Source organism: Strigops habroptila (assembly GCF_004027225.2).
Source record: "Strigops habroptila isolate Jane chromosome 13 unlocalized genomic scaffold, bStrHab1.2.pri S16, whole genome shotgun sequence".
In the NCBI taxonomy this organism is placed as follows: Eukaryota; Metazoa; Chordata; class Aves; order Psittaciformes; family Psittacidae; genus Strigops; species Strigops habroptila.
Window position 1 is genome coordinate 3,725,301 of NW_022651054.1, and position 14,168 is coordinate 3,739,468.

Here is a 14,168-nt window from a genome sequence, read left to right on the forward strand (position 1 = left end):
TTATATGTGGTATTTTAATGTCTATACTGAAATAATCTGCTTTTGTACATGAGATTCTGGCCAATGGAGCTTTGCCACACATTTCCCAAAATATCCTCATGTCTGATGCGTGATTTTTCTTTTCTTCCCTTGTGATCCATTAGTGTGTTCTGGTGTTATGAGGCCATTTGGTTCATGGACAAAGAACTGGTATGTCTATAAAAGTTTCCTGTACTTGTCTGAATGGCTGTGTCTAAGCTGTGGGACACACAGAATTTCCCAGTCAGGGATCACTGCTTCTGCACAAATTAACTGTCCATGGAGAACTCTGTAAGACCAATTTTTCCAAGGAGTATTGGAAATGCACTGTATGCTTTGTGTAATAATACATGGCATACCTCTTTCGCTCTGGGAGCAGAAATTTGGGAGCCATCTATATTGGTGTTCCAAATATTGACAGATATATTGTGTGTTATGTGTTTGAGTTGTAATTTCACCCAGTTTAGAATATCAGCCCTGGGGTATCCCCTCTTGCAGGGCTCCAGAGTTCCCAGTTCTCCCTTTTATGTTGTGTTTAGTGGTTGGAGGGCAGAGCAGTAGCTTGGTTTTTCACATCTGTCTCCTAAGAGGAGGTGACAGGAAGTCCCCTCTGTCATTCGCATACAGAAGCATCTTAAGTGGATTAAGTTGCACACTTAATGTATATTAAAGAAGAAGAAGCAAGTGTTGTAATTTAATAAGGGTGTTTTCTGATCGATTTACTGCAATCAAGCAGTGTCTCTAACTCACCCACCTCTTTCTACTGAGTCAGATGTTTTAGCTGTGTGGTTACTTTGACAAAACTAAAGAATATATCTTTCATTTTTCTGAATTCCAGACAAATTCTGGTTTGGGGTTGAGAAATTTCAGTCTGAAAGACCATTTCTACCTTTTCCTGACCATTTCTGAAATGCAAAGACTGGGTGTAAAGAGATCTCTAGAGGTTTTCTCTCCTTTCATCAGGATCTTGTCCTTAGCCGAAGCAGAATTTGTGCTAAGCATTTGCAATGAGTTGGCCACTCCAACCAGGCAATGTTGCTGAAATCCTACCATTAATGAATGGGATAAAACGGGGACTTTCTATTTTAATTTTATAAAAAGAAAAGTGAAAATGGATTTTAATACAGAACATTGTGTTTGCATTGGTAATCCATCGCAATAGCTATGCTTGTGCTATTTGTAGTTTTCTGCTCAATGGAGGAGAAAGGGACAGAGCTGTTACAGGTTCCTCTACAAAGATAAGCTTTCCCTGCACCAAAATGTTGCTTGCAGCAGATTGTACTGGTATTCAGTGTCTGATCATAGGCACTTTCTGAACAACTGATGGTCACTGTACCCTGGAGTGGTGTCCAAAGGCATCTGCTAGCCATCTTCCAGGTGGTTTTGTTGGTGATCTTCCTCTTAGGGCTTGTGTGCTGTGCCAGTCTCCTTGGTGTTGGCTTCATGATGCTGAAGAGATGTAGGTACTGTGCTTGGTAAGGTGGTGGGTATTTTAAGCTTCCATTCCCCTTGCCACACAATTAAGGATAAGTAGTGGTATTCTTCCTGACTGTTCACAGCTAGTCTGCATAACATGGTTTTCCTTTTCTCTTTATGCACACTTTGAATCATAAAACAGAGAGTTAGTGAGTTTGAAAGTATTGTTATTGCAAATCTACGTTGTATTGGCTGACTTTGAGCAGCAAGTATGGGAAGAAGCCTATGTGCTGAATAAAACATTGAGTCAGGCCTGTGAAGATCACTCAGTTCCTGTCAAAGACACTGACTTCTTTGCGTGACTCAGATGAAGATGGCATAAGATGGAAAGTGGACCTCTGCCTTGTACGGGAATTGTGAGGACAACAGCCATGAAAGAATGTGAGGTGCTCAGATACTTCATTGGTTCGAGTGCTGCAAGTCCCAGGGTCACAACATTCAAAGTTACTTTTCTGCAAACACGGACAAAAGTCACTGTTTCAGTTCCATTGGATTAATATCTTTTAGTCTTTAAGTACCACTCATGCTTTAGGATGTTTTTACCTAAGAGAACACAAACCCGTATGTTTGCGGCGCTGTGTTACATTGTGAAGGTTCATTGCAAGTGCTGATTGTATTTAACCATACCAGAGAGAGAACTGAGGCTCTCCATGCTTGCGCAATTCAGCTGCAAAGGGGAAAAACGTGCATGTGTATTTGGTGCACGTTTTGGCTAAGGGTACATTTCTCTTGCACTGTGAGTCAACACCGCACTCATTTTTATAGCCAAGAGCATTTAGGAAGGTTTTTAATGAAGATATAGCATGTTCTGAACTGAGGAAGCTCATTTACTTGCAGATGAAAGTTAGACTGTCACCCGATGATCCTTCCTCTTTGATCTGAAATTGTAAACAGAAAAAACAAAATCCCTGAAAACAGTATTATCTCAACCTAGAACAAATAAACGTAATGATAGCATCAGTGGGCTGCTGGCCAGGGTCCTCTGTAATCTTTTATGCTGTCAGACTTCTGTTATTCTGACTCTCACACTGCTGCTATAACTGAGTTTAGGCAGCGCAGGTAAACAGAGGGAACGATAAAAACATTCCAACAGGGGCTGCCGCAGAACACGTGCAATTTTACACTTTTCTTGGGAAAGCATGAATGTTTTGTGACATGATTTCACAGGGACTGTTCAAGGTTGTGTCATGAACTGTGTCCAGGTAGTAAAACACTGGAAGAGTTTACAAACATGTGATGTAAACCTCTGTGGTTAATAGAAATTTCTTCCTATCCTTGACATAGTTATGTAGTTGTAATTACTGAAATAGTCTCTGGAAGAGAGGCTTTATTATGTCTGGAAAGAACCTGGGGACAATCTTGATAATAAAGACAGATTTAGGGAAGTTGATCAGTCTTTGATGAAAGCAGACAGTAAGAGGCTGCTGCAATTAAAAGTAGCTTAACTATCTTGAGGAGACAGAGCTGAACACAGAGTGGCATCTGCAATTTCAGTTATTAAAGGAGAGCAGCTTCTCTGACTGAAGGACCCTACCTGAGCGTCTCGCAATGGCCGGATTCTGCTGTTGTTTCTATGCAAAACTGAAATCAGTTTTGACGACTCAGGGAGACAGAGCTGGGCCTGTGTGGCTCTGATAAATCCTATTGTGCAGTCCATGATTTTATTATTTTTTCATCTGTGTTTGTTGCTACATCATTTCCTTAATTTTCCCAACCAAAAAAATTCAAATACAGACCAGTTCTGTAATTTATTTTGACCTTTGCCTCCTCAGTGCTGCTGCTCCTTCTTGTTGTTTAATGGTACTGGGATTTTATTTCTGCCATCTCCCTGCACAGCATGATTAAATACTTAAGTCATGTCCTTCAAATGGTGTGTTTTCTCTGTGACATTGCATAGTGTGCCTGAAACTGGGATAAGTTCCTATTGCAGTAATGCCAGTCATGCTTTATTATTGTTTCACTTTGCTATGGAAGTTTACTTGAATGCAGTGAAATGCACAAAAATATACAAATTGTACTTGGTGTAACTTACCATAATGGGAAAAAGGACACTAGGGGAAAAAAGAAAGAGCACCAGAAAGATCAAAATGTGCTTTAATATTTATTTCTTATAATTACTTTGAAAACACATGGTTCAGTACTGTGAGCTTTGTCTTCTAACTGTTGCATTCTGCACATGCATCAGGAGTGGGTTTGCCTGGGGAGACACTGTGATAGCCCAGTAAAGGTCCTTCTCCTTCCTAAGAAGATAAGTGATAGTATACATTTAAGCATTGTGTAGCAAGTCAGTACAATATTAACTTTTAGAAGCCCTGAAATACAGAGGCTGGGTATGGGCTGTCAGTCATTCCCAAGAGTGGTGGTAAACAAGGTCACTGCCTGTGCTGTGTGATTACTTGTGTCATCAGCCATTCCTCTGATGGGCCCTTTTTCATCCACTGCTTTTGAAATAAGTTTTCTACATGCTGCTTTACTTCTGTTTTGTTTTCTTTTGGTTATGCCTTGATTTTTTTTTAATTTATTTTGTGAATATGTTCTAATTATACAATGTTTCAATTTAGAGAAGTCATGGGAATAAGGGAAGAATTATGGCAAAAACTCCCCTCTATAAAGCAAATGAATGTATGTCAGATCTGAAGCCTTCGGTTCAAATATTTTCGTCCAGGTTTTCAGAATATCAGAAATAATTATTTGTTCTGTACAATCTCCAGTAAAGCTGAAGACACATGGCATGTCCTTGTAGGACTCCGTATATTAAATTATGCTACTGTCTCACTCAGGTCAGGCTCTGAATGTGGCAGCTAAATTTTCATTCAGATGTCTGAAAGATTTTCATCATAGCATTCGCAACACGGCCCATTAGGGTAGTGGAAGTTAAAAAGAAGCAGAAGAGCAGAGTCATTGAAGGAAAGGAGACTGAAAAGAAGTTACAGAGGTCTGAAGTGAATGCTTTGATGGAAAGGGTTAGAAGAAACAACTGGTGAAGGTGAGAGAAATGGCAAAGCTGAAGGAAGCTCTGTGGTGGAGGTCTTATTGTATAATACAAGCGTATTTAAAGACTTCTTTCCTAGCACCTGCTAAGAAAACCTTTCTCAGACTGTTACTTCCTTTCCATCAAAGCACTGGATGATTTCTTTCCAAGTCATGCTAAAGCCTCCCAGAATATCTGAAACATTGTTGAATTGTCTCTGATAGGAAGACAGTCATCTTGTCCATGACTCTGGTAATAGAACTGAGAATTTTGTAAGGGTGCTAGTTATTTTTTTCCCAACAAAGTTGTCATTAATACAGAGAAGGGTCAGTAGCAGGCAGTAATATAAGAGGGGCAGCATGCCTGGGCAGCCAGAAGCCCTTTTGGTTTTGACAAGTAAGATTTGGATTTGTGGAGGAAGCTGAATAGTCTATAAAATATAGACAAAGTTTCTGCAAACCTCCTGTATGATGGGAGTCACAGACTACCTGGTTTAGACATGGGCAAACTGAAGCATATGTTCTGTTATAATGTTCTGTGGTTGTCTTAAGTGCATTCCTTTGGGCCAGAAAAGGCTTTGGTGTTTTCTAATGAGGACTTTGAGTATCCAGGGATTTCGCTGAGACTTTTGGATATGAGAAGTGTAGCTTGAAGCTTAAGAAACAGAACTGCTCACAGACTAGGGGGATGAAATGATAGTAGAGATAGGAGAAAGCACTGGTGTTCCTACAAAAGTATTTAGTATTGCAATTTAAAATATCCTAAGAGTTCCCAAGTTAAACAAAATCTCAGGTCTATAATTCCCTTTACTGGCCCAGACAGAAGAGGATAGATAAAATTTTGAAATACAGACGTGAATATTAAATCTGATGTTGACCTTGAGCTATAGAATAAACTTTGCATCGTGAGAGATCTACTGTACTTTGTAGTTTATTAACATATATCTGTAAACACTATGGGAGCTTGATTGATCTTTGGTATCTAAACATTACATCATAATTAACAACAAATCCAGAAATATATTATAAATACATGAAATAATAGTACATTAACCTAAAGGACAGCAATAAATTGCAACGCTTAGCATAAACTTGAAAACCACTAATGGGCCACTGTGCAGTTTGTTTATACACTACGCAGTCAAGAACTCTGTGTAATGTACAGTAACAGCGTGGTGGAAGAACAGCAAGTCTGATGTGATAATTTATATGTATTTTTTTGTATGGACACACACAGCTGATTTTTTGAAGTCATTTCCAGACCGCTGTGCCAAGCCTCCTCCTTTCAGCCTGGTTCACGGCTTTCTTCCAGGGCTACTGGAATGTTGCAGACTCCTTTGCATTGCACAGATGGATTTGTGCTGGTTTGATTCATGCCCTTGTATGAAGTTGGAAATACTCACCGAGTTACCTCCTTGAACTGTCTGTTGTAGTGCTACTCATTGCTTATCTGGGAAAGACCAATGTTCAAGGCCAGGTTGGACGGGACTTTGAGCAACCTGGTAGGAAGTGTCCCTGCACATGGCAGAGGGTTGGAACTGAATGATCTTAAGGTCTTTTACAATCCATACAGAAATGTCATAGAATTCTATGATTCTAAGACAAGGCCATTTTTGAGACTGGTAGGAGATAGGTGGAATCACTGCATGTGTCACGGTAATTTCCACAGTACTTTTTGTCGCTGCCGAGTAGGATTTCATAACTGTATTCTTATAAATCCTAATTCATTTCACAGTCATCTGTCAACACTTTTTTCTTGTTATTACTGAGTCTTAAAAATCTGTTTGTTCTCTGTCTCTGTGGTTTCAGCCATATTTTCAGTAGTCATGCCCATGACACCCACTCTAACTGCAGCGAGTGTTCGTGATCGTTATTTTAGAGAGAGGGGTTTGGATTACGTTGTTCCAAGCTTTCTTCCTGAAGATCAGGAGTACTTTTTTCTGTGTCATGTTTACACTGGGAAAAAACATCCTGTAATGATTGTTTCCCGGTTTCTTGGCTTGTGTCATCGTATGCCAGGGCTGTTGTATGTGTTTTTTAAAACAACATAATCCTAAAGATGCGTACTGACAACTGAGTGTTCATGTAGAAACACACACATTTCTGTTAGGCAGTACTGAGATATGGATTTTTTTTCTCTGTCATCTCATAGAAACATCCTCTAAAAGTTCTCTAGCAAATAATTTAAGGTAAGAGAGGGTATGTGGCAGATGTGAGTGAAAGCAGTGATTTAAAGAATTTGGCTGTGAAATCAGCTGAAGGGCAGGAGGAAGAGATTGAAGAGGCACAGGCAGCCTGAGCCTGTCCTGCAAATACAGCCCAAATTGGTCAGTTCACAGGGAGATTTGTAAAGTCCCTTCTAGAGCTGCACTTCTGCAAGAAGCATGAACCAACTGAGCGAGACAGATAAAACTATGTTGGAGTTACAGACTGAGTGATCAGAACAGCAGAGAGGAAGGAGGAAAAAAGCTGTTTTCTCGAGGCTGGGACAGATAGATGCTTTTAGAAATTAGGAAGGGAATTTAAAGCTGGATCTAAAATAAATACCAAATATTTGGAAAAGAGTGATGTGTCCAGAGGGGACACATCTCACAGCAGGCACGGCCCTTCTTTGCATTGTTAGAAATTAGAAAACAGGGCCTTGGATGTGATTGGAGTTATAATCCAACAGCTTTACTGATTTTATTATATTGGGGATCTTTCTGTTGTAACTGAGAATGGCAATTTGTATTCAGTTCTTATGTTTGATTTTAACCAGGAGAAATTGCGTCTTTAAACAGCAAGTAGTTAAATTCTCTTGGTGCCATAGTTTTTCTCTGACTCCACACTTTGGGGTTTCTTTTTTCGGCTCTTGTTAATCCCTGTGGGGTCTCTAATCCTTTTTGAGCAATCTATTAAGGTGAAACACTTTGTAGGCAAACTAGGAGCTCTAAGTGCTGTGACTTTATGTCAGTAATACCAGAATCACTGAAAGTGCCAAAGCTGTCAGGTTTGGGGGAGATTGTTTAGCTGTATCATTAGCAGATCATTTGGATATGTCACCACAGTTGAAAAGAGCAGGTGTGTAGCGCTGTTTTTTAGTTTATCTATGTAATGTTGATGAAGCATTTTGTGTCGTGACAGTCTGTCAGCCAAATATCTTGTCACAAGTCACAAGACTTAAATCCTTTTTTTTATCTCAAAGGCTTCAGGGCTCAGTTGGAAATTTGCACTTTGATGAATACTTGCTGCTTTTGTCTGGAATAGCTGGAGTGCATTTCTGGAATATTTGTCAAGATTTTATCAGTGTTTACTCCAATTTGAGTACCTGGTGTATTGTAAAACTGCCTTCAGTGAAATCTTAAAGAATTTTATTTAGTTTATGCTGTTTAATAATATAATGAAAACTAATCCTTCGTCTATATGTTTGTTTGCCATGTTAAATCCCACTTGCGTACTTGGTTCTTTTTAGTCAGCTTTTACCTTTAAAAACATTTTTAGAAGAATCGGTTTAGGATTTTTTTTCTATGATAAATCATTTTAGCCCAGACTACTTGTTTTCTTGAGTTGTCTGCCAGTACAGGGTTGGAAACAAACTTTAATCTCTCTTTTAAAGCATTCCTTCAGGAACAAGAATTTGCTTTCCATCAAAGCGTTGTGTAAAGCACACTTAAAAGAGAATTAAATCCTTCTGGACTTTGTATCTGAGATCTATGCAGTGACGAACTGTAGTAGAAACTATTTAACAGTATTTTTATATCTGCTTCAAGACTGACCATTTTAAGCTAAAATAAGACTTGTGTTTCTGAAGTGGTGGATAAGTACTCATGTGTGTAAGAAGAAATCTAGCTGGGGTCTTTACTGGGATGTTAATAGCTGATTAATAAATATTATGTGTACAATGGAGTGGGTTTATATAGAGAAATGGCCAAAGTTTTTCATTTTTTTTCTTGACAAAATTTTAAATCCAAAGAAGAGCATAGGTCCAGGCATACCTGGATGAATGGTAGTTCCCCTGAGGGATACACTGACAGTAGCAAGATTAGAGACCATTACAGACAGCTTTTGAAAATACTGGGCATTGATTTTTGGTTTGTTAAGTTACATAGGACATGGTATTTCTGTTGACTGAAAATACAGGTTTGAGTGCCAGTATTTGTCAAAATCAGGCCCAGTGGTGAGATCTCTCTCTTCTTCTCATCCTTGTCTTTCCCCCTTTTTGGGTAGTCGCCAAAAATTAGAAGTGAACAAGCAAATAACAAAAGGTGTAACTGAAATGATTTCCCAACTCTTTTTAGAACTAAATTCTATTTGAAAACTGCACCAAGCTCTTGTGGCTTTCTGTAGTACTTTACTTTGCAGCATGGTTTGTTTTCAGAAGTTTAGGCCTGTTGAGAAAGAAAAATCTCAGAGTATTTTGAAAAGTACACAAAATTTGGAACTGGGTATTATACTGGAGCTTATAACATATACTGAATATATACTGACTACTAAGTTCATCGGTATATATGCAAAAATTCAAGTTGTTGCCTAAACTTAGAGGTTTTTATTCATATTTCCAGTTGAGATTTGTGTTTGTGTAAAACGTGATTGTCTGTTTCATTTGTTAGTACATTGGTGACTGCCTTCCGATTTCACTCCCCTGTTTTCTAGGTACAGGATATCTCCTTCAGCCATGACTGCCGCTGGGTTGTAGTCAGCACGCTTCGGGGCACTTCCCATGTTTTTCCTATCAATCCTTATGGCGGCCAGCCCTGTGTCCGAACACACATGTCACCCCGGGTGGTAAATCGCATGAGCCGATTCCAGAAGAGTGCAGGCTTGGAAGAGATCGAGCAAGAGCTGACATCTAAGCAAGGAGGACGCTGTAGCCCTGTTCCAGGCCTGTCAAGCAGCCCCTCTGGCTCACCGCTCCATGGTAAATCCCTTTTTTTCCCTCTTTTCCTTCCCCTTACATGGTCAAGAAACCTCTTCCCTTGAGTCATTAGTGCCCATGTCCTCTAAGGTGTTCCAGTACCTGCTGTGTAGCTGCCTGACTCCAAAAGATTTGGTTCCTGAATATCTTTGGAGATGCTGGCCTAAAGATCTTCCTGGTCTTCCAGCTTTCAGTAGTATTTGCTAACAGTTGATTTTACCGGAGATTGCAAGAATTTATTTGGTTCATTCTGTCTGCTCATGTAGTTTGTGCCACTAAAAAATGAGTTCCATTAAATAAGATGCTGCAGGTATTGTGCAAAAATATGTAATGTAGAGCCAAGGTATAAACACTTCAGAAAGATAGTTCTAGTTTTGCAACTTAAGTAAACTGTGCTATCACAGCTGTGTTAATAATTTCCACTCTAAACTGAAAGTTTTGAGGTCTTTGGGTTTCAAGTTTTGTTTCCATCTAGCACGTGGTCAGTAACCTGGTTTATATTCAAAAGCAGCTATCTAAAGTTCACATTGCTCATCAGTCTTGATGATCATGAAGTCCATTTGGATATCCACAATAAATACTGTTTGAGGAGAAATATGGGAACTAGGTAATGTGAAGTTGATGGCTTAGATTTTTGTCCACTTTTGTGTGTATGTGTGAGCAATGTGAGAAGTAACGTGCAGAGGAAAAAAATCTCTAAGAATTGACCTGTACATCCTACTCCTGGAGTGGATGTGCTTTGGAGAAACTCAAAGGACAGGAAGGAGAGCCTCTAAATAAGGTTCAAATATCATCATTGTCCCAGCTTCTTCAGTTTTGTCTTTGCCGTTCTTTTTGCCCTTCCCTTTCATGAGGTCTGTACTAGAAGCTGCTTTGTTTGGATTCAGGATTTGCTGCATCCTTACCCCTCCTTTCTATTAAGAGTAAGTCACAGCTTCCATTGAAGGGAAAGTTTAAATAGCAGTTTGGTATGGAGAGCCACCCTTTTCCAGTCTGAGAGTATTAAAAATGGCTGAGAACAGTCCCTCTTCCCTAATTATGGGTAGGATTAGAAGTGCTTGTGAAAGCCCAACTATGTGCTGTCATAGTCGACGACAGAGAGAGAGAGTCAACTGCCATAGAGAGAACCTTTGTTGGATTTCTGAATCAAAGGAACATTTCTATTACTTGTTGATTATTAAGGGAACCAGACTTGTCCCAGAAGAAGCCTCTCTATTTTCTCCTTTCTTTGGACTTTTCTAAATGTAGTTTTCTGCAGAGCTGTTCTGGAGCCATGCTCTTCTGCCTGGAGCCACTGGAAGGCACCCAAAATGCGATCTGTAGTTTCCTCCTCCTCAGAGATATTTGAGTATCTACCATTTTACTTTCTTCTCTCATATCATTGTGCAGCAGCTTAGCGTGTCAAGCTTGAAACAGCAGTGCTCTAAAGGTTTACTATGGCACATCCAGTCTCTTTTAACTGTTGACATCACGTATAGGAGAGGAAGGAACTATCAATTTGTGTAACTTTCATCTAACCAATTCTGTTTTGTGTCAAGGGAAATTGCAGTAAGTTGTTGCCTTTATAGTGCTCTTAGGTACATTTGAAGTTCTGAATAGATTTGACACTTTTTTTTCCCCCCAAGAAGAAACAGCAATTTCATTTGCTCTAGGATTCTCAGTGATGGACAGATTTTGTAGGTAGGAGAAAGACACGCACGGATGAGTTACTGAGAGAAAGGGAGAAGCATGTGTGGGAGTGTCCCAAGAGTTTTACAATTTCAGTTTTCAAATGTCTGTCTTGAAATATAATAAACAAATCAGATTTGCCCCCCCAAGATCTTTGTGCAGTCATCATTGCTTGAAAATTAGTGCTGTTTAAGTAATTAGGAAGGCTGAAAGGTAATTTCAGTTTCTGAAGAACTTCACGCAGGTTGTGCTCATCACTTTCTCACAGTGTAGAAGAGCTTGAAGTTGGATGTATGCAAAGACTGTGTTGGTAACTTGCAAACCTTCATATGAAGATTTCCTATGAGAAATTTGAGGAGATTATATGGAGGAGTTAGCGGAGTTGCCTTAAAATCTTAGGACCACCCCCCTCCCCCCAATAGTTTGGTTTTAAATAATCTGTTTGGTAAAATATTGTAATGCTTTTAGGAATATTATTGCTGCTTTTTACTTTCAGTTATCTTTCAGCTTACCTGGCTGAAGGCAGGCAGGATATTGAACTATAGTATATGCCTTTTACAAAAAGCCATTCATCATCAACTTGGGGAAAAAATCCCTGAAGTTCACAGTGACTTTCAGTGGAGGGGTTTTGTGTACGTGTGTAGCAGCTGGATTAACCAGAGACCGGTGATTATTTTAATTAGTGAGCTAAGATGTGTTTACTCAGATTGTAACAGCTCCTTATCATATTATAATGTTAAATTATTGTCGTTTGGAGGAGTTACGGCAGTGTGGTGACAGGAGTGTAGGCTAGTACTCACAACAGAGCAGTTCTGGGTTTAATTCTTTGCTTTACTTTTAGCTCGCTCTGTGACCCTTGGTCAGTTTTATTCAGCTGATTTTGTCTCTCAGCTTTCTGTTGTGTAACAGGAAGAATAATCTCTGTGTTCCCCGTGTGTGGAATTACTTGAATTTTGTAGTTTTATTTAAGAAGACTAACTGTTTCCTTAGTCATCCCTCTAAGTGCAGTTGATTATAATGGAAATAAACCCAAAAATCGTGCCCTGAAGAGCACCGTTGCACTGGGACAAATTGTTGATCAAGTGACCGATCTTCAGAGAAGACTGTGATAAACTGGTTTTATTTCTGGAGAGTATTCTGGTGTCATCATAGTTTTCCTCTTCTGTCCTTTGCAATCCGGAAAAGTTTCAATAAACTCTTAAAAAAAAACCCAAAAAAACCCCTGCTGTTAATCCTTCTGCAAATATTTCTTTCGCATTACAATAGCATTGCTCCAACCTGAGGCCAAGAGACCGGACTTCTGCGAGCAAAGCCCTTGCTTGTTATCTTCTTTTTTTGATTAGCAATTGTAACCTATTGATGTTAACTTGTGATTAGCTTTTGTTCTTGTAAATATTTTCAGAGTTCAGGCTCTGTGATATTTTTCTCGCATGTTTTTTAACTCTCATTTCAAAATTAAACTGTTTGCTATGTATATAGTAGCAAGGCAATCTATTTACTTTTTGTTCAGAGTACCCTAGGAACTGTTTACCCACACGATGTAAGCCTTTACTGGGGGTGGGGATGATTTCATTTCCAAATGAATCATAGTTTGGCTTTGTTCTTTTTAGCAGACTGAAGTAAACTGTTAAATAGAGGATGATGAAGAGATAGTTCCTTTGCACCTTTTATAGCTAGCACAGATTTTGTTTGGGCTGTTCTGCCTGTTAATCCAGCGAGGTTGTATTTTTGTCATTCCATTGGATTGCCAGAGTGTGTTGTCAGTAATATCGGAGTTAGGTTGGGATCCTTTTATGGGCTTTTACTATTATAAGACTATTACGACATCAGTTGGTTGTGGGGCTAAATATTAGGGTAGAATATGGCCTTATGTGACCTTTTTACTTGTCTAATATGGGGTTTGTGGTACTTACCTGTCTCACAGGTAGGCAGGGTGGGTTAATGGATAAGTAGTTAAAACAGAACTATGTCCTTGATAATGCAGATGTATCTGCAACATTATCATCAGGACCTTTATGTGAATAGCAAGGAGCATTTGGCTGTAAAAATTGAATGCTTTGCTTGGAAGATTGAAAGCTCTATATAACTCTTATTTTTATTCTGCAAATGAAAATTTACAGTGTGTTACTATCATTAGTTCTTGCACCACCCATAAGTTAAAGCCTTTCTGGCTCTGCTCGGAGGTTTTTTCTGTTGCTGACTGCAGGAATTTCCAGTATCAGAACAATAAGAGAGTAAAAAAGCACACATTGGACCTATAGCTACACATCCACACCTCCTAAAACCAGTCAATAATAATATGATACTCTCTGAATTTCTCTTGTCATTTTGTTGGGGATTGAACTATTTATTTGGCTGGTGTAGTTTTGCTGTTCATAATACGCAGTGGTTCTGTTTCAGATTTAATACCTATGCTGAAATGGAGTGCATAAATTTAGAACTACGAAAAAACACGTTCTGTATATATTGCATTCAGACCTGTATTTAGCTGTTTATAAATATTTCAGTATCGCACATTTTTTCATTGCAAAATCTTTTTTAATTCTAAAAATCAGAAAGGGCTTCTCTCACTTTTCCCTCGTTTGTTACATTCACAACACGATTAAAATCCAAGTGTAAAACTAGAAGTTTGATAAACATGCAGCCTGAGATGCTTTAAATATTTTCCCGTTAGTTTTCACTATTTCCCAGAGTGAAACTCCTTTTACTAGAAGAATTCTTATGGGAAAGCAGAGTTGAAAGGACTGACATCATCAGCCCTTCCTGAAAAACAGATTGGTTTCCTTTAAGTAACACTCACTTAAGAAACCACCTATTTAGAGAGAGGCAGACAAAAATAGTTTCAAAGAAAATTAACTATATAAGAACGTAAAGCACTGGAGGGCAGTTCCCTCCCAAAGTTTAACTCGAGAGTTGGCGCTGTAAACACCAAAATAGTTGGTTGAAAAGTCTCTATGAAACTTTAATTTTCCTCTCGGTTAACTGTAGCTTCTCTTGAGAGAAAATTGTTTTTATAGATGTATAGAAATAATAAAGCAAGCTGCAGAATAGGCCTGGTTATTTATTTATTTTTGACGTACTTTTAGTGCTCCAGCGTGTTTAACCGTATTGCTTTTCCACAGCATCACGTCTTATTTAAACC

General features: G+C 38.9%; 1 protein-coding gene across 17 annotated transcripts in view; it reads left to right on the forward strand.

Annotated features, from left to right (window-relative positions):
* BCAS3 (BCAS3 microtubule associated cell migration factor) overlaps window positions 1-14,168 on the forward strand; it is a 364,101-nt gene that overhangs the window by 109,450 nt on the left and 240,483 nt on the right. For all 17 annotated transcript variants that reach the window (XM_030472293.1, XM_030472292.1, XM_030472294.1 and 14 more), the window contains one exon: window positions 9,097-9,361. In XM_030472293.1, the coding sequence (XP_030328153.1) occupies window positions 9,097-9,361 (265 nt within the window). The remainder of the gene's footprint in view (window positions 1-9,096; window positions 9,362-14,168) is intronic.